At 39.0% G+C, this 26,793-nt stretch overlaps 1 protein-coding gene across 1 annotated transcript in view; it reads right to left on the bottom strand.

The window, feature by feature from the left end:
• Window positions 1-10,620, bottom strand: part of XRN2 (5'-3' exoribonuclease 2) — a 92,658-nt gene extending 82,038 nt beyond the window's left edge. The window contains exon 1 of the mRNA XM_004447759.4: window positions 10,420-10,620. Within this exon, the coding sequence (XP_004447816.1) occupies window positions 10,420-10,494 (75 nt within the window). The 5' untranslated portion in view covers window positions 10,495-10,620. The remainder of the gene's footprint in view (window positions 1-10,419) is intronic.
• Window positions 10,621-26,793: the final 16,173 nt, after the last annotated feature.

Here is a 26,793-nt window from a genome sequence, read left to right as displayed (position 1 = left end):
GGGTGATTAGTATTTTTTCAAGGTATGTGTGTCAGTTCTTCATTTTTGTAGTGTTAGTTAACAAGGACTAACAATTGACACTAACAATTACTGGGTACTTAAAATGAAACAGGTACTGATCTAAAGACTTTTACTCATGGATTATTTTGTTTTGTTCTCCTAACAATCCTGGAAAGAACAGTATCCCATTTACAAATGAGAACACACACTTAAAGGGGTTAAATGACTTTTCCAAGGTCACATCAAAATTTGGGTTTTGAACCCTGTATTCTGACTTCAGAAATGTACTCTTAACCACTACATTAAACTTATTAATTGCAATTTCACTAGATTCAACATGTACTTACTGAATATCTATAATGTGTGTCAAGGATTACAACTGATGCTATGGAAGCTATAAAATATGCAAGATGTGTGAAATTGATTCTCACTCTCCAGAACATAAAATCCTATTGGAGAAAACAGAGTATAGGTACAGGGACCAGCAACCCCCTTGTTCACTGTTACCCTCCCTGCCTATAATAAAAAAGTACTTCATGAAATGTGAAGGAAAAAGTCAATTCTACAGTATACAGTATTACCAAGAGTTAGGCTTAAAGACAGTCCCACTTTTACTTGGACATATAAACTACTGCAAATTAAGTTACCAAATGAAATTCTGAAGTCAGATTTGAATAATAGTTGCCATTTACCAAGTGCTTCTGTGTCAAGCACTGTTTTTAAGCACTTAACTTATACAAACAGAAAACAGCAACAAAACACTTAAAACTAACTATACAAATAACCATATTAAATGTAAATGTTCCAAACACTTCAGTTAAATGTCAGAGAAGTCTCTATGAATATAAAAGGATCTAAGTTATGCAAAATATGTTCCTTTACAACAAGAGAAATTAGAAATAACAGAAAAGGGATCTGGAAAATCCCTCCCCCTTCCCCCCAAATATCTGAAAATGAAATGTATCTTCTAAATAACCAATGAGCCAAAGAAAAAATCAAAGGGAAAATTAGTATTTTGAATGGAAAGAAAATGAAAAAACATGTTAATAGTTATGGAAGGCAGTTTCAGCAGTACCTAGGGGGAAATTTACAGCACTCAATGCCCATACAGAAAAGAAGAAATACCTTAAACCAATAACCTCAAAGAAGAGCAAACTAAGCCCAAAGTGAACACAGGTAAGAAAATAATAAAAAAAAATAGGACATAAATCAATGCCATAGAAAGCAGAAAAGCAATAAAGAAAAAGCAATAAAACTAAAAGCCAGTTCTGAGATGAGTCTACCCAAATGATTGATGGGGGGTAGAGGGGTGGGAGGGATTGTCAGTATCAGAAATGAAGAGGTGACACCACAACAGATTCAAAAGCTATTAAAAGGATAATAAGAAAATACAATGCACAACTTAATGTCAACAAATTCAACTCTTTCAAGGAAATGGACAAAATCCTTCAAAGACAGAAAAGATAAAAATCTTATTCAAAAAGAAACAGCCTGAATAGTACTATATCTATTAAAGAAAATGAACCTATAGCTAAAAACCTTCCCACAAAGAAAACTCCAGGTCAAGAAGGCTTCAAGGCAGCAACGGATTTGGCTCAACTGATAGAGAGTCCGTCTACCACATGGGAGGTCCAGAGTTCAATCCCAGGGCCTCCTGACCCGTGTGGTGAGCTGGCCCACATGTAGTACTAGTGTGCTCAAGGAGTGCCATGCCACACAGGGGTGCTCCTCACATAGGGGAGTCCCATGTGCAAGGAGTACACCCTGCAAGGAGATCCGCCCCACACAAGAAAAAGCGCAGCCTGCCCAGGAGTGGGGCCGTACACACAGAGAGCTGACACAGCAAGATGACGCAACAAAAAAAGGCACAAATTCCCAATGCCACTAACAAGAATACAAGCAGACACAGAAGAACACACAGCAAATGGACACAGAGAGCAGACAATTGGGAGGGGGGGGATAAATAAAAAATAAATAAATAAATCTTAAAAAAAAAAAGGCAGCTTCAAGGATGAATTCTACCAAACATTTAAGGAAAAAAACAATACTAATTCTACTCAAACTCTTTCTGAAAACTGAAAAGGGTACACTCATTCTATGAGTCAAAACTACTCTGATACCAACCTTATACAAAGACATTATAAGAAAACTAAAGACAACTATTCCTCCTGAACATAGAGGTAAAAATTCTCAAGATAACTTTAGCAAACTGAATCCAACAATAAACAAAAAGTATATAATACATCAAGACCAAGTAGAGTTTATCCCAGGAATGCAAGGTGGGTTTAACATGAAAAAAATCAATGTAATTTGCCATATTAAAAGACTAAGAAGAGAAACCATAGAAGGAACTAAAGCTATAAAACACCTAGAGAAAACACTTGACTTTGGCAAAGATTTCATAAATACAACAAAAACATGGAGAAATATAAAAGGAAAAATAAATGACTTTATTAAAATGAAAAACTTTTGCTCTTCAACACACTGATAAGGAATTAAAAGTATAAGTCACAAATTAAGTGAAAATATTTGAAAAATACATATCCAAAAAGAATGAAAGAGGACCCCTATTCTCTCCCTATACAAGCATCAACTCCAAATGGATCAAAAACCTAAGCATAAAAGCCAGGACCATAAAACTCCTAGAAGATAATATAAGGAAACATCTAAAAGACCTTGTGGTAGGTGTGTGTGCGTGGGGGGGAGGGGGGGTCTTAAACTTACACCCAAAGCAAGAGCAACAAAAGGAAAAATAGATAAATATGACCTCTTCAAAATTAGACACTTCCGCGCTTCAAAGGACTTTATGAAGAGGGTAAAAAGGCAGCCTACTCAATGGCAGAAAATATTTGGAAATCACACATCCAAATAGGGTCTAATATCCATGACATATAAAGAGATCCTACAACTCAACAAAAAGACAATCATTCAATTAAAAAATGGGCAAAAGACTTTAATAGAGATTTGTCCAAAGAAGAAATATAAATGGTGAAAACACACGACAAAAATGTTCAACATCACTATTAGGGAAATGCAAATTAATGATGAGATATCATTCACACCTACTAGAATGGCCACTATTAAAAAAAAAAAACCAGAAAACTACCAAGTAGGAAAGGATGTAGAGAGATAGGAACACTAATTCACTGTTAGTGGGAATGTAGAACTGTACAGGCACTACGGAGGGCTGTTCGATGGTTCCTAAGGAAGTTAGATACAGATCGACCATGTGACCCGGCAATAACACTCCTAGGTATATACCAAGAAGAATTTACAGCAATGACATGAACAGAAAACTGCACACCAATTTTCACAGCAACATTATTCACAACTGCCAAAAGATGAACAACCCAGGTGTCCATTAACTGATGGATAAACAAATTGTGGTATATACACGATACATTATTCAACTGTAAGAAGAAATGAAGTTGTGAAGCCTATCACAACATGGATGAAGCTGGAGGACATTATGTTGAGTAAAGCAAGCCAGGCACAAAAGGACAAATACTGTATGATTTTGCTATTATGAACTAAATAGAGTAAACAAATTCACTAGGTCAATAACTAGAATATAAGTCACCAGAGAATAGAATGTGGTTAGAGAATGGAAAGCTGAGGTTTAATCTGTGCAGAATGTGTAAAAAGTTGTTTGGAAATGAATAGAAATGGGGAAAGCATATCATAGGATTTTTAATTAGTAGATGGGATATGACAGTCGGGTTTTTTTTTGGTGTTGTTATTGGAATAATGAAAATGCTCGAATATTGACTGAAGTGATGAATGCACAACTCTGTGATCATACCAAATGCCACTGATTGTACACTTTAGATCAGGGGTTCTTAAAGCTTTTTTGTTCCACAAACCTCTTTGTCAGTCAGGTGAAAACCAGGACCCCTTACTAAGTTCACACTATACTGTGTATTTTTTAATAAGTGTATCACACCCACACCAACACATCCCCACAAGAATGTTTTTTTGAATTTCAATTAATATTCACAAACCCCTTTTTAAGAACCTCTGCTTTAGACAAATTACATGGTTTATGAACAAAAAAATAATAATAAGATGGGTTGGGGGGAAAATACACCAAAAGCAAGTAATGGACTATAGTTAGCAATATTTTGATGGAACTGTTTCATAATTTGCTACAAATGTTTCACAACAATGCAAAGTATTTGTGGTGGGGTGACCACAATGGGAGCCCTATATGATGTTATGCCTGTTTGTTTGTTTTTGTTTTTTTAAGATTTACTTTATTCCCCGCCTCCCCTCCCCATTCCTCCCATTGTCGGCTGTGTCCATTCGCTGTGCTTTCTTCTGTCTCTGCTTGTATTCTCATCAGGCGGCTCTGGGAACCGATCCTGGGACCTTCCGGAGTGGGAGAGAGGCGATTATTCTCTTGCGCCACCTCAACTCTCTGTTCTGCTGTGTCTTCTTATCATCTTTCCTCTGTGTCTCTTGTTGCGTCATCTTGTTGCGCCAGCTCTCCCCATGAGACTGCATTCCCACATGGGCTAGCACTTTGCGTGGGCCAGCTTGCCCTCACCAGGAGGCCCTGGGCATCGAACCCTGGACCTCTTATATGGTAGATGGGAGCCACATTCATTTCCCTGCATGTTTGTTTTGTAAGTTGACAACTTATACTATACACTTACTGTTTATGTATGTTCAAGTATGAATGATATACTTCAATAAATTTTACAATGGGGGGAAAAAAAACTCTGGTCAATATATAAGAATGTCCTTAGCTAATAATGTAAGCAGTGCTTTTAGAAGATAATCTATCTTTAATTTATCATTAAATATAAGATATAAATTTAAAAAAAAAAAGCAGACAGAAGATTTGAACAGACACTTCACCAAAGAAGACATATGGAAAAAAGCAATGAAAAGATGGGTCAACATCATCTGCCCTTAGGGAAGGGCAAATTTAAACTACAATGAGATAAAACTGCACTAGAATTGTTAAAACTAAAAAGACTAAGAAAACAAAATGCTGGTGATAAAATGGAGCAAGTGGAACACTGGTACATTGCTGGTGGGAATATAAAATGACATAACCACTTTGGTTGTTTTTCCTTTTTAAGTAATCACACACCTACCATACAGTGCAACCATTTTATTACAAGGTATTGTCCCTAAAGAAAGCGTGTGTGAACACAAAAACTTGTGTCAACTGTTCACAGAAGCTTTTTTGTAACAGTCAAAACCAGAAACAATCCAAACTGTCAATCAGGTGAATGGATAAACAGAATGTGCCATATCCAAAAGACTTAACAGACATTTGTCCAAAGAAGAAATACAAAATGGCAAAAGAACACATGAAGAAATGTGCAACAGCACTAATGATTAGGGAAATGCAATTCAAAACTACAATAAGTTATCATTTCCCACCTATCAGAATGGCCACTATTAAAAAGACAGAGAACTACAAGTGTTGGAGAGGATGTGGGAAAAGTAGGAACACTTATACAATTCGGTGGGAATGCACAATGGTATAGCCACTGGGGAGGACTGTTTCACAGTTCCTAAAGAAGCTGAATATAGATTTGCCATATGATTCTGCAACACCACTAAAGAACTGAGAGCAATGACACAAACAGACATCTGCACACTGATGTTCATAGCAGCATTATTCACAATTGCCAAATGTTGGAAACAACCCAGTTGTCCATCAACAGATAAATGGACAAACTGTGGTCTAGTCACACGATGGAATATTACCCAGCTGTATGAAGAAATAAAGTTGTATAGCATTTTTGTATCTGGCTCCACTAAGCCAGATACAAAAGGACTAATACTGTATGATTGGTATTACTATGAACCAAATATATTGTGTAACACACTGCATTATTTTTTAAAAAGTACAGGTATCCAGTACATTTGAGAAAAAAAAAGGGGGGGGGGGGCGCATATCCATACCAAAAAAAAATTTATAGGTATCCAGGACATTTGAGAAATGTTAAAAAAAAAAAAAAAGGGCCATATCTATACCATAGAATATTATTCAAAAATAAACAGTGAGGTTTGGGGGGTATATGGGGAACCTCATTTTTTTTAATGTAACATTTTAAAAAAATAGAGAGTGAAAAATAATATAAAATAAAAATTTCTGAAAATAAGAATTTTTAAAAAAGTGAACTACTGACACGTGCAACATGTATCCCAATTCAAAATATTTATGTTGAGTGAAGTAGCCAAGTTTTTTAAAAAAGTACATAGTGCGTAATTCCCTTTATATGAAACTCTAGTAAATGTCAAGTAATCTATTGATTACTTAAGTCAGAAAGCAAATCAGTGACTGACTAAGAATAGGGACAGGAAAGGGCAGAAGGAATGTTTTAGGTGTGTTCATTATTTTGTTTGTGGTGATGGTTTTATGTATGTATACATATTTTAATACTTAAAAATAAGTGCAGTATATATCAATTATACCTCAATAAAGCTGCAAAAGGGAAAGAGAAAAGAAAAATAAATTTACCTAGGAAGACTAGTATCCAGATATCCAGAGTTTGGGGAGGAGAGGAAATAATCCACGCTAAGTCTTACTGGGCAGATATCCCCTGGATGTGATGGTTTGCTTCTCCCTTGCTGCTCTCTCAGAATAGTCTCTTTATCTTTGATGTCTGACATTCTGGGTAGTATGTGTATTGGAGTAGGTTTGTTTGGATTTATTCTGACTAGGGCACGGTTTGCTTCTTAGACATGTAAGTTCATTTCTTTTGTGAGAGGTGGGAAATTTTCATCTATTATTTCCTCAAATACTCTTTCTTCCCATTTTCCCTTTTCTTCTCCTTCTAGAGCTCCCATGTCATGTATGTTGTTGCATTTCATGTCATCACTCAACTCCCTGAGGCTTTGCTCAATTTTTTCCCTTCTTTTCTCTCTTCAATTTCAGCTGTTCTGTCTTCAGTATCATTTATTCTTTCTTCTACTGTTTCACATCTGCTGTTTTATGGTTCTAATATGCTTTTGATCTCACCTATGTCTTTCCTTCCCATGAGCTCTGTTACTTTTCTATTCAGGATATCAAATTCTTCTTTGTGCTTACTCAAAGTCTTCTTGATGATGTTTATCTCTTTAACCATATTGTCTTTCAACTCATTAATATGATTTTGGAAATTTGTGTGCACATCATTAATTAGCTCTCTCAAATCCTGTCGCTTCTGGGGCTTTGATATATTTCTTTTCTTAGGCCGTGTCTTCCATTTTCTTAGTATGGCTCTAGCAATTTTTTGCTGATGTCTAGGCATCTGATTAGGATGGTAGTTTTACTCAGATACTTAATTTCTTTCTCTTTTGTAGGGATTTAGTGGGGGAAGGCTGTTTGTTACTGCTGTTCTTTGATTCTTGGTTCGACCTGGGTCATTAGAATTGTCCCTGTTAGTTGCTCAATACTAGTTCTGGACCCAGTAATGGGTTTCAGACCTGCCTCCTCAGGTCTTGGGGAGGGAGGCTATAAAGACCAGAAAAAGCCTCTCTTACTTATTTTTAATTTTCTCAAGTGTACTCCCTTAGTCTGCCAGCAGATGGCACTCTTTGGCAGTCCTCTTAGTTCAATGGTTGTATTGTGTTTGCTGCAACATTTACTGGATCAAAGTGAAAGAGGTTCCTGCCTGGAGGCTAAGAGCCTCGTAATTCAAACTTTCTCAGAGATACTTCTCCAGCCTTTTCTGCCAGCCCCCTTCCTTTTGCTGGGTTGAAAATAATTCCACTCTCCTCCCTATTGTCAACCATCAGTCCTGGTTAATCGAGAAAGGGACTGGGAGACTCAGGATCTCTTCAGCCCCCTCCTGGCTCCTCAGGCAAACAATGGTGTGACCCCACCTGGTCTGACCCCGGCTCTTGGGACACAAAATACCAAATGTGTGCATCAAAAGCTGAGTTAGCCTTAGGCTGTGTCATTCTCTCCAGTCTTTCCTGGGGTGGTGGATCCTGGAGGCCCCTTTGTCTATAACTGGCTCAGAGATTTGAGGATTCAAAAGTGTCTTCAGTGTGGGGGAAGGCACTAGCAGGAGCAGTCACTGATTTCAATTCACAGTTCTCTGTCCTCAGGATTCCCCTCCTTTGTCCCTCCCGTTTCTGGGTGGTATCGACCTTCTCTGACGTCCTAAACCCTAGAAGATCTTTCCCCAGGCCTTCTCAGCCTGTCCTCTAGCTATTTTTCTGGCAGAGAAGAGAGTCCTGTGTCTTTATAGTTCGCCACCTTCCCGAAGTCGAAAAAATCAAAAGTAAACAAAAATTCAACAAGCATTCCCTAGAACTGAAGAACACAATCTCCAGATTCAAAGAGTTGACCAAGTACTGATTTAAGATGAATTTAAACTAAAATTTTAAAAAATCTATACCTAGATACATAATCATCAAAGTTTACACTATCAAATACAAAAAAATTTTCAGAAAGAAAAATCAACCAACCACAGAAAAATGAAAGCAGCAGACGAGTATAGAAATTAAGAACATGGCCTTCCTGGTTTAGACACTGGCTCTGACATTTATTAGCTGAATGACTTTTCTGTGCCTCAGTTTTCTCATCTGTATTAATAAGGGCAAGGAAGAGGAGTAGAGGGGAGAGGAACGTGAAGATGAAGTCTCCCTCAGTGGTTGTTACAAGGATTTAATAAATTAATATTAATATCTTTGAACAGTGCCAGTGCCTAGTACATGGTAAACACTACATAGTGTTCCTTAAATAAGTAAATCACATTAACATTCAAATTGTCATCAACAATCAAAACAGTGCTTTCAAAATAATTTTCAAACTCAAATTTTTTACCCAGATAAGGATCAGTCATGTGTACAATGGTAGAATGGAAACATTTCTGGGCCTGCAGTGACAGAGAAAACTCACCTCCCACATCCTATTCCTTAAGAATTCAATTGAGAATAAAAAGCAAGGAAATTAAAGCCATAAAAAATGATCGTCCAGAAAACAGTATTCCTCACTGAAGAAAGGAATAAAAATTGTCCATTTTGCAGTAAGCCCACAGAAAAACCAAGTGTGACTAGAACAGAAATAAAGAAGGCCCCAAGAAGTAATCTCCAAGAAGAATGAAGACTTGATACAATACCAGATATAAGGGGAGAGTGGAGTGTGTCAAAAAAATGTAACAGGGAAAAAAAGAAGACACCACCATGAAAAAGAGGCAAGCAGTAAAAGAAAAGAAACAGAATCACTGTTCACAACCTGAATCTGCACAGTGACAATCACCAACAATACTATCTGATTTTTCAGCTTTTAAAACAAACCTGTGTAGCCAAAGCCCTGACAATTTGTTATGGAGGCCAACAATACAAAAGTACAGCTGACAAACTTAGGGTGGAGAGTAAAGGCCAACAGGGGTAGAAAAGCTAATCTAGAACCTTAGAAAAATAATAAGTCAAGGGATACTTTATACAGACGATGGAATAATTAGTAAAGGCATATTACTTTAACAATTTTACCAGTAGAAAAAAATAGTGACTTATTGTGTAGAGTGGGGTGGGGACTGAGTGACTAAATCATCTCCAGATATAGCTAGAATTCGGACAGACAGGTCTAAAACCAATAAATCAGGTCTAAGCATGACATTTCAGAGTAAAACCAAAACAGTTAAAAGTGGTTCTCTCTGGGGAGGAGAAATGGAAGTAGAATGGGAAGGGGATCAAGGAACTGCTGCTTTTTATTTTACGTGCAAGTTTCAAGTAAAGCTTAAGAAAATTTGGTAAAAGTAATTCCAATTTACGGCACAACATTGAATTCGGACAGAAATAATAATTATCCAAAAGTCTACGTATATTATAACAAGCTAACGACAAAAAGTTTAAATGTATCCAGGAACCCTGAAAATTTCAACAAGTAATGCTGTCCCATCAGTCTGGGCACGTAGAGAACGGGGGAACTTATCGATAAGAGTTTTTATCCGGTCCCGGACTTTTCTAAGGTGCTGCTTTCAGCTTCAGATCTAACAAGAGCAACAAATGGCCTCTCACACTAGGGGAAAACCTTCAGGCTTGGATAGCAAACAAAAAGCTCGCCGCGGGCGAGTACTTTACAAGGTTGTTAAAAGAGGGATCCGCGTATCCCTACCCGGCTAACTCAGCCGGCCGGGAGTACGGCTCCACAGGTTTGGAGCCTCTTCCAGAGACCCCAAAACGCACGGTCCCGGGAGGAAACAAAGCCATGGGCGGAGCCTTCCGGTCCTGAGAGAACACGGGTAAGGGAGGAGGCCCTCTGCCCCCTCTCGGCCTTCGGCCCGCACAGTCGGCTCTCCCGGACCCCTAATCCGAGTGCCTGCATTAACCACGTGTAGGCTTGCGGCTCCCCGCCGAGCCCGCAGGGCGTCCCAGCGGCAGGCGAGCGGCGCCGGGACTCGAGGGCCGCGGCCTAGACGCTTCGGCGCCCCGCTCCAGAGTGGCGTCCGCCCGGCGTCTCCTTACCTTCTCCTCCACGCAGTTGACAATGATGGACGGGTACTTGCGACTGAGCCAGCGAAAGAAAGCTGGGACTCCCATAGCGGTAGCCCAGCTGGAGGCGGTGGCCCAGCCCGCGGACGAACGTAACCAGAGAGACAAGCAGGAACGAAGGCCGCGGGCACCCGCACTTCCTCCCACGTGCTCGCCGGAGACCGGAAGTGACGTCACGACATCGCCGCCGGGGAAGCCGGGAAGGAGATATTGCTGGGTGAATGATTCGCTGATGTTTGCAGGCTGTCGGAGGTGGGGTCTGGCGAAAGCCGGGAGGTGAGGACTGGGGTTGACCTCGCTCGGTGCGCTGGCTCTCCGTGGCCCAGTTCCGGAGCCCTGCGCTGCTGAGCCCGAGCAGGTCTGAGACTCTGGAGGTCCTCCGGGAGATCGTTCCCGAGTGCTCGTGCTGTCTTGGGGGCCAAATCCCCGCGCTCTGCATGCCTCCGGTGATCAACTACTTCCCCTTTGTTCACCTCTTCTTTGAAAGAGCCTGTCTAATTTCACTCTCCTTCCTTCTCACCCATCTCACTCCAGTGTAAAGTCAAAACATACAAACTCATTAGTTGTTACCTCTACTTCCTGGTTCATCTCGTCTTTGTGTCACAGTACCTACTCGATTATGAAAAGGAACCTTTTTTGGAATTCTACATTAATGATGGCTGGTTTGCATAAGTAACTCATTTGTACTAGCTACAGAATGAAATCTAATCAATACTTAGTACCCAACACAACTTTCCAGCTACACTTGTGATTATAAAATGTTTGCTAAAACCACTTAGCAGCATTTTTTGAGCGCATAAAATGCGATAAGAGATTGTCATTTAATCGTCACTTGAACTTTCTAGGGATACTGATATCACATCCTCATGTAGCATGAGAAAACCTAATTGTTGAGGGGTTAAGTCAATTCCTTTTTCACACAGTTTGTGTTTCAGTCCATGTAAAGATAATTTAATCTCCTGTGTTTGCACTAAATCGAAACTTTTATCCTTTGTTTTCTGATGACTTCGAATGTACTTTCCTCAGCATATGAGAGGAGAGGTCGGGAAGAGGAGGTATTTAGGTCCATTTGCTCAAGCCTGGAAGTCTCTCTTCCTGGAATCCCCTCTTGGCTTGACAAATCCTATTCAATCCTAAAGGCTCACCTCAAGAGGCCTCTGAAAGTACTTCCCTGTGCTTCTCAGCAGGCAATATTCATTGCCCCCTCCTAATGTCACTTTCTGTAAACTACTGGTGAGGAAATTAGGTGGTTATCCCACATTTTACATAAACCGTAACTATTCCAGAGTATTATGTTGCGGTGAAGTACCTTATTTTTCCTGGAATCTGGCCCTCCTCATCAATTATTTGGTTTCCCTGGGAGGTACTGTGTTCGTACAGGAACATGTACATACACACACATCATAGTCATTGGATGCAGGCATGGGCAGCTAGCAGAGACCTTGCCTAGCACTCTTAAACTCTGAACCAGAATGTAAGAAAGCCCCTCCCATATGGTTAAAAGATGAGAATTGGGATTTGTTGCCAGTCCTCAATGAAAGAGAAGTAGATTTAAGTCCCAGGTTCAGGTGGTTTTTGAGGTCTAGCTAAATCTCACTTTTCCTGCAGTTTGATTGGTAAACCTGTCCTTTGATTCCATGAAACAAATTCTCCTTTTGAGCCAAGCTATGGTTTCCTCTTGCAAAGGAAAGAGTCCTAACAGTAAAAACAAGTATCAGAATTTGGAGATTGCACAACTCATGTATTTTCCCTTTGTGGTTCTTTTCTCCTAGGGTTCACATGAAAATGAACAGGAGACTGTGAAAGGGCACTTCACATGAGAATTTCCCTCTTCTCGGGTCATCGGCTTCCATTATGCCCTGGCCATGCAGAACTTCTTTGTTCATCCGTGGCTCTGAATGAGCTTTACCGACTACGGAACTGCACATCGAATAATTTTTTTAATGCAATTTGTAGCTAACACTCTTTGCTACTATCTGACTTAAGCTGGACTCTTATTGCTATTCAACAATTTTTTATTGAATTTTTACAAATTATATAAAACTCCTCCTAACAGCTGTTTTGACATTTGAAATACTCCAAGATTCTGCCCACTTTAGTCTCAGTTGATAATCTCTCCTTTTTCTTTAAGTAGATTATTTTTAAAACATCCTAACTGGTTTATCTACCATATTTTCCCTCATTTTCTCCCACCTCTCCCCTACCCACTCCTGTCATACACACTATCAGACTGATAATCCTAAAACATAGTTCAAACCATGAGTCCTGAACCCAGGACTAATTAATCCCTTAATTAGTCATGCAAAGCATTCCATAATATGACCTCCACCTATGCCCTTCCTGGGCTGCCAGTGAGGTTAGGATATATTAGAGAGAGAGATAGCAATCTGTATACATAGAATAGGGCTTATCTTTTATTGTAACATTGTAAATAAATATTCTAAAGTACTGGCTAAATAAAGTGCTACTTATAGGCCCTAGTCTAGTCGTAGAGTAACTACCCCCAAATTTAAATGCTTCCATGTAAACCTCTCAAATCTGGTTTGTAAATGTGAAGGTTTTTTTAACTTTCCAGATTTGCTATAGAAACCAAAGAACTTTTCAGGGGAATTAAAATTAGGTAAGTATAAGGAGAAATGGATATTAAAACATGAAATACCAGATATGTGAAGTTGTCAAACATCTTTCTGTTTGAAAATGCTTTTCTCTTAGCATTTATTACTCGGATTTACCTGAAAACTTCCAGGAAAATACCTGGCCTCTTATTTTCCCTTCTAATCCTGTAAAAACTCTTCAGTTTAGAATTGACCACTAGCTTACAAGCTCTTTGAGGGTACGGAGTATGTCTTATTCTCTTTTGGGTCTCCTAATAATTAGCAACAATATTACACATAAGAAGTCTTGAGATGAACCTGACTTATTGAATTTAGTATGATTCTCTATTCTAGACCTTCAAACCAAATTGCATGATTGATGGTTTTTGTGTGCTCTTGCATATGCCCTAGATGGAATGGTGGGATACATCAAACAGCTTAGAGCGATGGAAAGAGGTAGAGGACATATTACTACCACGTAGCTGGCACCTGAATTTCACTTAGGAAAATATTTTAATAAAGGATCCAGTTAGAAGGTGTCATCCTCCCCCCAGGTCTGGATACTGATACAGCTTTGCTTAAAAGAGTTTTTCCTCAGATAAAGGGAGAGTGAAAGGGGCAGGAGGATACGGGCTAAATGATGCCTCCCTGTGCCCACTGTCTTCAGTAAAGTCCACCAGATTCAGGCGCAGTGTGGTGGTTTTGTTGTAGAAATAGAAGAGAATGAGTCTCATGTTGGCGTCACTGTGCTCTAGAATCCCAGGGCTGGGCCACAAAGCAGGACTCAAAGAAGAGGAAGGAAGTGAGTATTTATGAGCATGTGAAATTAGCAGGAATATTAAATGGGGCTTTGAGTTTCTGCAGACTGGGAACCAGGATTTTTAAGACATTTTTACCTAGACTTCACAGTGGGAGAGGAAGGTCCCCTACCTGATACCATTATATTAATGTGAGGAATAACATGAAATATATAGAATATATAGTAACCAGAATGTTTGTAAACATTGATTAATTCATTTTTAAGCCCCATTACCATTGTAGTTACCATAGAAAAGAATCTTCGAAAAAATGTTGCCTACTCTTGGGCCCTGGATTACCAGGTACTTCCTTTCCCTCTTTATCCTTACAAAATTCACTGTGAATGCCCTGGGTTTTTAAAACAATAATTTGATTTACTTGCAGATCGTCACTTGCAGGTTAGCTATTTCAAGTGAGATAAGCCTCCAGTTACCTTGCTTCTCATTCTTACTCAGTTTTTTCTTGAGTTTTGTGGAGTTTTATTTTTAATCCAAATAAGAACAAGTTTAGCACCTTGAAATTAATCTACTTCATTGGAGAAAAGATGCCATCTCAATTAGAAAGCAAGACTTATAATGCATAATAATTAAGACAATATAGTATAGTATGGCAATGGATAAAGGGACCAGTGGAAAAAGAGCCACAAAGTATCTCGCATATGTATAAACACTTGAGCTATGACAGGTGGTGCCAAAAAGAAGTGGAGAAAGGATACTTTTAAAATAGTGATGCTAGAATAATTCCTTACCTATATGGTAGAAAACAAACTTAGATATCCTATCTGAAACTGGAATAAAAACCAACTACAGTTGGATTATAGTCCTAAATATGACATGCAAAACTACAAAGCTTTTAGAAGCTATTATAGGAAAATATCTTTAAAAGCACTAACTATAAAGAAAAAGACTGATAAAATTGACTAGATTATAATTAAAAATTTCCATTCATCAAAAACATGATAAATAGGATGGCTACTATTTTAAAAATATGGAGGAATAGAAGCACACATGCATTGCTGGTGATGATATAAAATGGTTCAGTCACTGTGAAAAACAGTTTGGCAGTTGCTCAAAAAGCTAAGTATAGAACTACCATACAACCCAGCAATTCCAGTACTTAGCATATACCCAAAAGAATGGAAAGCAGAAAATCACTCAGCACATGAGTCCAAGTGACTCCTGCACACTCTTGTCTTCCGTAGCCCTCCCTGACTCTCCTACACATGGTATTGCATTTGTAAACCTTCTCTATTCTGATATACAGCTAAGCTTTTTTTTTTTATTTTAACAAGTTTGTTTATTTATTTATTTTAATATTTATTTATTTTTTTTTTAATTACATTAAAAAAATATATGAGGTCCCATTCAACCCCACCGCCCCCGCCCCCCACTCCCCCCACAGCAACACTCTCTCCCATCATCGTGATACATCCATTGCACCTGGTAAGTTCATCTCTGAGCATCACTGCACCCCATAGTCAATGGTCCACATCATAGTCCAGACTCTCTCACGTTCCATCCAGTGGGCCCTGGGGGGATCTACAGTGTCCCGTAATTGTCCATGAAGCACTATCCAGGACAACTCCACGTCCCGAAAACGCCTCCACATCTCATCTCTTCCTCCCGTTCCCCACACCCAGCAGCCCCCATGGCTACCGTTCCCACACCCATTCCACATTTTCTCTGTGGACATTGGATTGGTTGTGTCCATTGCACACCTATGTCAAGTGAGGGCTTAGATTGCACATGGGTACTGGATGCACTCTTCCCGCTTCTAGTTGTAGACACTCTAGGCTCCATGTTGTGGTGGGTGACCTTCTTCAACTCCATGTTAGCTGAGTGGAGTAAGTCCAATAAGTCAAAGTGTAGGAGCTGAAGTCTGTTGAGGCTCTGGGCCTGGGTGTCATATTATCAGTCCAGAGATTCAAATCCCCTACATATATCTTAAACCCAGCACCAACTACAATTCCAATAAAGTAGCATGCAAGTCTTGTGAAAAGAGATCCCCTCTGAGTCCATTTCCATCACGCAGAAACACCAGCTCCAAAGAAGGGCCATCTGTCATGGCAGTGAACCCCTTCTGCCATGACCATTACAGCTAAGCTTTGCTGCAGTAACAAGTAGTCTCTGAAATCTCATTAGCTTACCATGTGTGGTATTGGGCTACCCTCCAGGGCTGTTCTCCATGTGGTGACTCAGGGGTCCAACTGCCTTCATCCTGTGGTTCTGCCAGCTCTGTACATGACCTCTACAGTTGCTACCCAAAGGACCAGATGGCTGTACTGATTGGTTTCAAGGGTCAGGCATGGGGCCTTCTACTCACTTCTACTCACATCCCAAACACCAAAAACCCAGTCACCTGGCTTCAGCCCAAATGCAGAGCAGATTGGGAAACAGTCTTCCTAAGTAACAAGACTATGAATAGGAAATAAGACTGGGGAACACATAGCACTGTCTATGCCACACTTCTTTTCTTTGTTTCCTGGGTGACTTAAAACTATATAAATTTATTGTCTCACAGTTCTGGAGGTTAGAAATCTGAAATCAAGGTGTCGGCAGGTTCATGCTACCTCTTAGAAGAGGGAGAGTCCATTCCATGCTTTTCTTCTGGCTTCTCATGAGTGGCAGTCCATGGTGTCCCTTGGCTTATGGCAGTATAATTCAATCTCGGTCTCTGTTGCATGGCCATCTCTCTATCTGTCCCTGTCCCAATTTTCTCTCCTATAAGAGCACCATTCATATCGGACGAGGACCCACCCTAATCCAGTTTGGCCTCATCTTGTCTTCAAATAACTAATAGCATATTCACAAGCCTAGGGGTTACGACTTGAACATTTCTTTTTTGGGGTGCACAATTCAATTCATAACACTTCTTAAGTTGAATATCAAATCACTAAATATCTATTTAAGATCTAATTTGTGCACAGTCTTTGCTACATACCTTGGGGACTCTTAGTTTCCTAGGCTGCCCAAAGCAGATACCATGAAATGGGTTGGCTTTAAACAATGGGAATTTATTAGTTTATAGTTTAAGGTAGCAAGAATGTCCAAATCACGGCATTATCAAGGTGATACTTTCTTCCCAAAAACTGCCAGCGATCCTTAGCTCCTCTGCCACATGACAAGACACATGTCAGGGTCTTCTGTTCTCTCCTTTCTCTTCCAGGTTTCATTATTTTCAGCTTCTTGCTTCTGTAACTTGCTCTTTCACTCTACCTCTCTCACCGTCTCTGTATTCATTCAGTTATAGAGGACTCCAGTAAGAAGATTCAGACCCATCCTGAATGAAGTGAGTCACACCTTAATTGAAGTAGTCTCATCACAAGTTCCAACTTAGAATGGGTTCACACCCATAGGAATGGATTAGATTTAAGAACCTATCTTTTTGTGGCAATACTACCTCAAACTATCACAGGGACCATATACATAATAACTTATTGCTCCCAAAGAACTTACTATAAGTAGCAAGAACATGAGATAACCACAAAAAAGAAATAATAAAGTAAAGTCACAGTTTGACAAACAATAAATACGTCTCTCACACTGCAGCATGTGATTAAAATCCCAAATGAATTGCACTGATAATGCTACAGATGTTTAGAAAAGTTAGAGTTCATGTTTTCTAATGGAGCCATTGAAAAATGGTCAGGAGGAAGTAGAAATGGAACTGAGTCTTGATATATTACTAAGATTTGGTTGGAAATAGGATGTAGAAGGAGAAATGAGTTCCTTAGAGGCAGGGACCATGTCTTTTTTTAAAACAAACTTTTTACTTTGAAATAATTTCAAACTTATTGGACAGTTACAAAATAATACAAAGCCCATAGAGAAAACTCCAGCATAACCCCCACCCAGATACCCAGATCTACCAACTTTTAACATTTTATACATTTGCCGTATCAATCTACTATCCATCCATCCAGCATCCATTACCTATTTCTATTTCTCCTTCTTTCTCTTTCTATTTGCTGCATCTTGTTTCTTCGTCCGCTTCTGTTGTCAGCAGCACGGGAATTGTGGGTGGCGCCATTCCTGGGCAGGCTGCACTTTCTTTCGCGCTGGGCGGCTCTCCTTACGGGCGCACTCCTTGTTGGTGGGGGCTTCCCTATGTGGGGGACACCCCTGCATGGCAGGGCACTCCTTGCGTGCATCAGCCCTGCACATGGGCCAGCTCCACACGGGTCAAGGAGGCCCAGGGTTTGAACCACGGACCTCCATGTGGTAGACGGACGCCCTAACCACTGGGCCAAGTCCATTTTCCTCTTTCTCTTTCTTTTCTTTCTTTTGTTCTTTCTTCCTTTCCTCCTTTCTCTTCTATCTATTTTCTAAACATATGAGAGTAGGTTGTATACATCATGTTCCACATATATTTAATACTTTCGTGTACATTTGGACTGATTGTATGTTTTTTTATCTTATGCTGGTTGGTGTCAGTAGTCTCTCAAGAAGCCAGTATGAGATTGCAGTTGTCTTTTATTAATCCAGATATTAAAGTTATTTCCAAAAATATAAAATAATGTCAGTCTTCTACAGTTTTGTTTTTTAAATACAGTTATTTTCTTAAAAATGTGTTAACGTTTTAGGGTTGTTTTTTTTTCAGTGCATCAATACTGAAATACTTAAATATTTTAAATTTTTCTCAGTTTTGATTTCTAATATGGTAAATATTGTTAGATCTAATTTACCTAAACAAAGCTTCTTGAAGTCCTCAATAATTTTTAAGAGTTTAAAGAGTACTGAGACTCCAACATTTGAGAACCTCTGACTTAGAACATAAAAATGGACATGGAATCTAGAAGCTTCTGAAAGCAGAAGCTTCTGTTCCCAGGACCCATCCAGAGAAATTCTTCAAATTTCTAGAGGTTTTATATATTCACATATTATCGCAAATACTGCATTCTACCTAAAGCAATCTGCTATCATTGTCAAGTATAATTACAGGCACAAATGAACATGACATTGTTGAGCCAAGATACAGAGCATGTTTGTTATACACAGTCTTAACCTCTTTGAAATTGAGACTGTGGCTCAGAAATGTAGGTAAGGGAAATGTAATACAGCAAAGTAGATAGCTAAGAGATGCATTGTTAATGCCTCAATATATACATGGTGACAAATATATTTAGATAATTTACCTCTAAACTTTCTCATACACCTTAAGTTAGGCCAAAGATGTATAACAATGAGCAGTATACCCTGAAGTGTGAGAGATCAGGGTTCTATGGTCAAATAGTTTTGGGAGCTCTAGGTTAAATCAAGTCAAAAGACTGTGTTTCTATGGCCAGCTTAGAGTCAATTTAGGATGCTCACTCTCTAAATTTCTGAACCATGAAAACACATTTTTACAAGGCATTAAGTGTGCCTCAGATCCCTTGGATTCTTTGGGAAACGCTGCTGTGTACATATAAGTGTGTATGTGTTGCTAGTGCTCATGTTTTAGCAAACCTTGGCTGCATGTACTGAGGTCTTAGAGAACAGGATTTGACTGAAATCCTCACTTTGTATTACATGGATTTAGATGACAAATCCCATGCTCTAAAACATAACCCTAAACTATCAAAGCCCACTAGAACATGATTCGCTTGTAAAACAGGCACAAGACATCCCAGATCTTGTCCTATGAAAGGGTCCTAATATGACATATGAGGAAATTCTGGCAGATTTCTGTTTAAGGCCACAGGTTGTATTGTCTCCTAAAGGAAAAGACAGGGAATTGACAGAAGACACATATTTCAAAGAGTTAAACAGTAATAATTCCCTCTGGGAGTATAAGTGGAAGAAGCTGAATGGAAAAGCCTTCGTTTAAAGGATAATAAAGTGTAAAGCACTCTGAGAAGTGTTGAAGGTAAGACCTCAACCCTACAAGCTGATAAGCAGAGCCAGACTTTTATTTATAGTGACATGAGTGACATTTATCTGCCTTTCACTAGAACATCTAATCCACCTGTCAAGGTGTGCCTTACACAGAGACCCGATTTGTGGTCAGAGTAGGCAGGCTTTGAATACAAATGTGACTGCCCTGGCTGAAATTCCTGATTGGAAAAAAAGTCATTGAGATAGGAAATCATTGGGTAACAGTATCAATTCAATTTCAATTGGCCTGAGAGAGGATGTTACCCTAAGAGGGTCTTGGCTTTTTGATAGAAATTCTGGTCTGTCAATTAAAGTAGGAGTTGAGATGAATTACTGAGAGGTTCACAAAACTCAAGATCTCTCTACTTAGTCCCTAAGTACAAATCATAACAGAATCATAGATGTTTCTTCCTTCCCCCAAATTAACACAGTCCAGTTTCAGGAACTGTCAATCAGATTGAAGCCAGAACATCTAGAAAAACTGCCTGTGTGCTAGAGTTAAGCTGTGGGAGATCCAGACTATAGTTCTCTCTTAGGAACTTGTGTTCTAGAAGATAATAGAGACACAAACACATTTAAAAGTAATAATAAACAATTTGAATAACGCTCAAGAAAAACAGCCATGGCTATTTATTAATATAAATTAAACAAGCAGAACTTACTATAAAAGATCAGAGGAGAGAGGAAAGAAATGATTGCTGAAGGAAGAATTTATTGAGGAAGTGAGATTTGAACAAAGTCTTGATGGAAGAGTGGGATAATTAAGATCCTCACTAGGGAAGCGGATGTGGCTCAAGCAATTGGGCCTCTGTCTACCATATGGGAGGTCCAAGGTTCTATTCCCAGGGCCTCCTGGTTAAGGAAAGCTGACCTGCTCAGCAAGCTGGCACACATAGAAAGCTGACACAGCAAGATGATGCAACAAAAACAGACACAGAGGAGAGACAATAAGAGATGCAGCAGACCAAGGACCTGAGGTAGTACAAGAGATTGAGCACCTCTCTCCCACTCCAGAAGGCCCCTGGATCAGTTCCTGGTGCGCCCTAAAAAGAAGACAAGCAGACACAGAAGAACACACAGTGAATAGACACAGCAGACGAGTGCAAAACAATGGGGGAGGGGGGATAAATAAATGAATTATTTTTTTAAAAAAAGATCCTTACTAAAAATGATGTGTTATTAACTCCAGGCTATGGTGACTGCCCCCAACCCCAACCCACCCTCTCCTCTCTGTCCCACACAATCTCTCCTTCTCTGGGTTATTATTACTTCTTCATATGCTTCTTTGGCCACTTAACTCATACTGCTGTCATTTTTCTTCAATGGAGGGTCTTTATTTTGTAGATTTATACCTCTTCATACTGGATTCTGAGTACAAAGAAAAGTCCCTTCTGTTTCCTCCTTTTTGTCTTGTGTAGAGCTGTACCCAAATATAATTCTTTTTCAGTCAATTTTATTGATATATAATTTCTATATATTAAAATGTACCCAATTTAAATACATGGCTCAGTGACTTTTCTTTTTTTTTTTAGGAGGTACCAGGGATTGAACCCAGGACCTCAACATGTGAAGCAGGCGCTCAATCACTGAGTTCCAACCACTCCACCTCAGTAACTCTTTGACAAACATGTACTCTTGAGTAACCACCACTATAATCAATCAAGATATGGAACAATTCCATCACACTCAAAAGTTCCCTTGTGCTCCTTTGCAAGTTAAACCCCCCTCTACCCCTGGCCACATTTTTTCCCCATTTTCTGTTGTTGTTGCTTGTTGTTGTTGTTTTTTTTAAATAAAGCTGCTGTGAACATTAATGTGTAAGTCTTTTTGTAGAAATACATTTTCATTCCTCCTTGTAGACTCATGTGTTTCTTTGCCCTAACACATTACTTAAATAGAATCATTCAATAAACTTGAATAAATACTACAGCACAGAGTTGGACAAAATGAGTCATAATCTGGTTTATGACTGCACAATGTGGTTGTTATTCCTACTCTAGAATTTAGTCCAACACAAAGGAGAATGCCTTATATTATTAATAACTAGTGCTCTAAGAAATGTAGCAAAGGTAAGACTCAAAAAGCTTTTCAAGTGAGTTGCAGTAAAATGTTACTATCTTTCTATGGTAAAGGCACTTGCTTAAGGAGAACTGGTTTCAAACCTACTTTTTACAGAGAGCAACTTTAGCCAATAGTTGGAAAAATGGGGACCTTATGACACCAGAAGACCAAGAATATTTTTCATATCTGATCTAACCACCAAAGGTAAATCAAATGTCTTAAAACTCTATAAAGAAAATGCATTTCCCTTCAGTTTAGTACAAAAAGAACCCACAAAAGGTGAGCCTTACTTTTGTTGTGCAATTCATAGAGTCAGTTTCATTCTGCAAATTTATCTGATTTATGTCCAACTAATAAGGTCAGTCTAGGAACGCTCCTTTCCTAAAATGGTCAGAGGGGGCGGCACTTCTTGGAAGAGTAAGGAGCCTAGAGTTCTAACTTGAGCTAGTGACTCAGGTCATGTAGCCTGGCTCTGAAACCTACATTGTGCGACCTCAAATGAGCTTCTCATGCTCTCTGGATACACCATCCTCAAGAGTAAAACAAGCTAAACCAGGACTGTCGTAGGACCATTTGAAGACATTAGCAATAAGATGTGGACTGATTTGTGCATAAGATCTTCTAAAATCCTACTTAGGTATGGCCAAACTCAACAAGGGTTGGTCTTAATGACTGGAGGCCTTATGAAGAGGAAGCCACAGCTGGAAGCCAGACACCAAATGTCAGTAGAAACCTGAAGCTCAGACAAAGGAGAAAGAGATTGTCATGTGACTGGAGGCAGAGCTGCAATACAAATCAAGGAACCCCAGGGATCATGCCAAGACAGCACCAGAATGCCACAGACTTCCTGGAGAAAGCATGACCTCACCAACACCTAGATTTTGGACTTCTAGATTCTCAAACCGTGAGCCAATAAATTCCTGTTGTTTAGCCAGCCATTGTGTGGTATTTGTCTTAGCAGCTCTAGTGAATTAAGACAGGTGGGTGGTTCCTCTATTTTAGGATCTGGGAAGGCCATTTTTCCATTTTTAAAAATTGGGGTATAATTGATATGCTGTAAAATGCACAGTTCTTAAATGCTTAGTTGGTGAGTTTGGACAATTATACAAACCTGTGGTAGTTGTTTTCTAAGAGAAGTTGTAGGTTTACTGTAAAATCATGAGGAAAATACAGATGCCTCAGGAATTCATTCCTTTTTTATAGTTGAATAATCTGTATGAATATAACCAATTTTGTTTTTTCATTCATTGATTGATAGATACTTGGTTGCTTCCATCTTTTGGCTGTGTGAATAATGCTGCTATGAACATTGCTGTGAAAATGTCTGTTTCAGTCCCTGCATTCAGTGCTTCTGGGTATTTACCTAGTAGCAGGATTGCCAGATCATAAGGTAATTCAATACTTAGCTTTCTGAGGAACTGCCAAAATTGTCTTCCACAGTGGCTGTACCATTTTACATTACCACAAGCAATGAATGACTGTTCATATTTCTCCACATCCACTCTAGCACTTAAGTTTTGTTTTTTATTAATAGTGGTCATTCCAGTAGGTGTGGAATGATATCTCATTGTGGTCTTGATTTGCATTTCACTAATAGCTAATGACATTGAATATCTTTACATGTGCTTTTTAGCCATTTTTATTTCCTCTTTGGAAAAATGTCTATTCAAGTTTTTTGCCCATTTCTTAAATTGGGTTGTTTATCTTTATATTGTGGAGTTGTGGGATTTCTTTGTATATTCTGGATATTAAATTCTTATTGGATATGTGGTTTCCACATATTTCCTCCCATTGAGTAGGTTGTCTTTCACTTTCTTGAAAAAACCCTTTGATGCTCAAAATTTTTTAATTTTGAGGAGGACCCATTTATCTAAAGTGGTACCTTGGTACTCATCATTAATTGGTTCTGGGAGGTGTGACAAGTACCAAAAATGACAAGAACCAAACAAAATTTTTCCCATAAGGAATAATATATTACTAAATAAATTTAACATATTCCCAAACCAAAGACAATACACATTTTTAAGGCAATAGTTTATTCCTAGGTATTTGATTCTTTTAGTTGGATTTTTTCTTGATTTCCTCCTCAGATTGCTCATTACTAGTGTATAGAAATACTACTAATTTTTGCTTATTGACCTTGTATCTCACCACTTTGTTGAACTCGTTTATTAGCTCTAGTAGCTTTGTTATAGATTTTTCATGTCTTTCTATATATAGGATCATGTCATCTGCCAGCAGTGAAAGTTTTACTTCTTCCTTTCCAATTTGGATGCTTTTTGTTTCTTTTTCTTGCCTAACTGCTCAGGCTATAATTTCCAGCACAGTGTTGAATAACAGTGGTGACAGTGGGCATCCTTGTCTTGTTCTTGATCTTAGAGGGAAAGCTTTCAATCTTTCACCATTGAATATGAAGTTAGCTGTGGGTTTTTTATATGCCCTTTATTATGTTGAGTAAGTTTCCTTCTATTCCTATTTTTCTAAATGTTTTCCTTTTTTCGAGAAACATGCTGGATTTTATCAAAAGTCTTTTCTGCAACATTTTCTTGTGCAGAATCAACATATCTGGGATAAAACACAATTGATCATGGTGTATAATTTTAATTTGCTGTTTGATTCAATTTTCAAGTATTTTGTTAAGGATTTTTGCATGATATGCATTAGAGAAATTGTTCTGTAATTTTCTTTTCTTATAGTATCTTTATCACACTTTTCCCTCGTCTTCAATTTTTTTTGAAGAGTATGAGCAGGATTGGTATTTATTCTTCTGGAATGATTGGTAGAATTTACCTGTGGGCTTTTCTTTTTTGGGAGGTTTTTCATGATTGATTCAATCTATTTACTTTTTTTAATGATTTATTTATTTATTTGCCCTCCCTCCCATTCCCCCTGTTGTCTGCTCTCTGTGTATTCTGTGTCTGCCTGTATTCTCATTAGACGGCTCCAGGAGCTGATCCTGGGACCTTCTGGAGTGGGAGAGAGGCAATTACTCTCTTGCACCATCTCAGCTCCTGTGTTCTGCTACATCTTCTTATTTTCCTTCCTCTGTGTCTCTTGTTGCATCATCTTACTGCACCAGTTCTCCACACTGGCTGGCACTCCTGTAAGGGGTGGCTTTTCTCATGTGAGGCAGCATTCCCACGCAGGGCAGCACTCCTGCGTGGGGTGGTTTTTCCCATGCAAGGTGGCATTCCCACACAGGGTGGTTCTCCTGGGTGGGGATGCATTCCTACATGGGCTGGCACTCTGTGTGGCCCAGCTCACCATGTGGGCCAGCTTGCCCTCAACAGGAGGCCCTGGGCATCAAACCCTGTACCTCCTATATGGTAGACGGGAGCCCAATTGGTTGAGGCACATCTGTTTCCCCAGTCTGGTTACTTTTAATTGGGCTGTTGAGATCTTCTATTTCTAGAGTCATTGTAGGTAGTTTGTGTGTTTCTAGGAATTTTTCTAATTTACCTAAGCTGTCTAATTTGTTGGCCTACCATTGCTCATAGTATCCTCTTATTATCCGTTTTATTTCTGTGGGGTGGTCAGTGGTAATGTCCCCCCTCTCATTTCTGATTTTATTTATTTGCATCTTTTCTTCTTTTTCTTTGTCAGTCTAGCTAAGGGTTTGTCAATTTTATTGATCTTCTCAAAGAACCAACGTTTGTTATTGTTAATTCTATTGTTTTTTAATTCTCAATTTCATTATTTCTGCTCTAATCTTCATTATTTCTTTTCTTCTGCTTACTCTGAGATTAGTTTGCTATTCTTTTTCCAGTTCCTCCTGGTATGCAGTAAGGTCTTTGATTTTAGCTCCTCCTCCTCTTCTTCCTTCAAAATGTGTTTAGGGTTATAACTTTCCATTTCAGCACTGCTTTCACTACTTCCCATAAATTTTGATATGTTGTGTTCTAGTTTTTATTTGTCTTGAGATATTTAGTGATTTTTCTTGCAATTTCTTCTTTGACCCACTGATTGTTTAAGAGTGTGTTGTTAAAATTCCATATATTTGTGAATTTTCCAGTTCTCCACCTGTTATTGATTTACAGCTTCACTCCATAATTGTCAGAGAAAGTGCTTTGTATAATTTTAATCTTTTTTTATTTATTGAGACTTGTTTTGTGACCCAACATGTGGTCTATCCTGGAGAATGATCAATGTGCATTTGAGAAGAATGTATGTCCTGCTGTTTTGGGGTGCAATGTTCTATATATGTCTGTTAGGTCAAGTTCATTTATCATATTATTCAAGTTCTTTCTTTTCTTATTGATTCTCTGTCTATTGATGAAAGTGGCATACAAAGTCTCCAACTATTTTTCCTTTAAAGATTTATTTATTTATTTCTCCCCCTCCCTAATTGTTTGTGCTTGCTCTCTGTGTCTGTTCATTGTGAGCTGTCTGTGTCTCCTTGTCTTCTTTTTAGGAGGTACTAGGTACTGAACCTGGGACCTCCCATGTAGCAGGGAGGTGCCCAATTGCTTGGACCACATCCACTCCCTGCTTGTTGTGTCTCTCATTGTGTATCCTCTTTGTGTCATCTCATTGCATTGGCTCACCATACCAGCCCATCATGTTAGCTTGCTGCCTTGCTCATCTTCTTTAGGAAGCCCTGGGAACTGAACCTGGGACCTCCCACGTGGTAGGCAAGCACCCAACTGCTTGGGCCACATTCACTTCCCTCCAACTATTATTGTATAAACATCTATTTCTTCCTTCAGTTTTGCCAGTATTTGTGTCATGTATTTTGGAGCTCTATGATTAGGTGCATAAATATTTGTGATTGTTATTTATTCCTGTTGGATTGCCCCTTTTATTAATATATTGTGTCCTTCTTTGTCTCTTATAGCAGCTTTATTTTGTCTAATAGTAGTACTGCTATGCCAGCTCTTTTTTGGTTACAGTTTGCATGGGATATCTTTTTCCAAACTTCACTTTCAACCTATTTGTGTCTTTGGGTCTAATGTGAGTCTCTTGTAAATGACATGTAGTTGGATAACACTTTTTATTCCATTCTGCCAATCTATGTCTTTTGATCGGTGGGGTTAATCCATTAA

This window comes from Dasypus novemcinctus, chromosome 24, assembly GCF_030445035.2.
Source record: "Dasypus novemcinctus isolate mDasNov1 chromosome 24, mDasNov1.1.hap2, whole genome shotgun sequence".
Taxonomy (NCBI): Eukaryota; Metazoa; Chordata; class Mammalia; order Cingulata; family Dasypodidae; genus Dasypus; species Dasypus novemcinctus.
The sequence above is the reverse complement of the archived record's forward strand: the minus strand, read 5'-3'. Positions and strand labels throughout refer to the sequence as shown.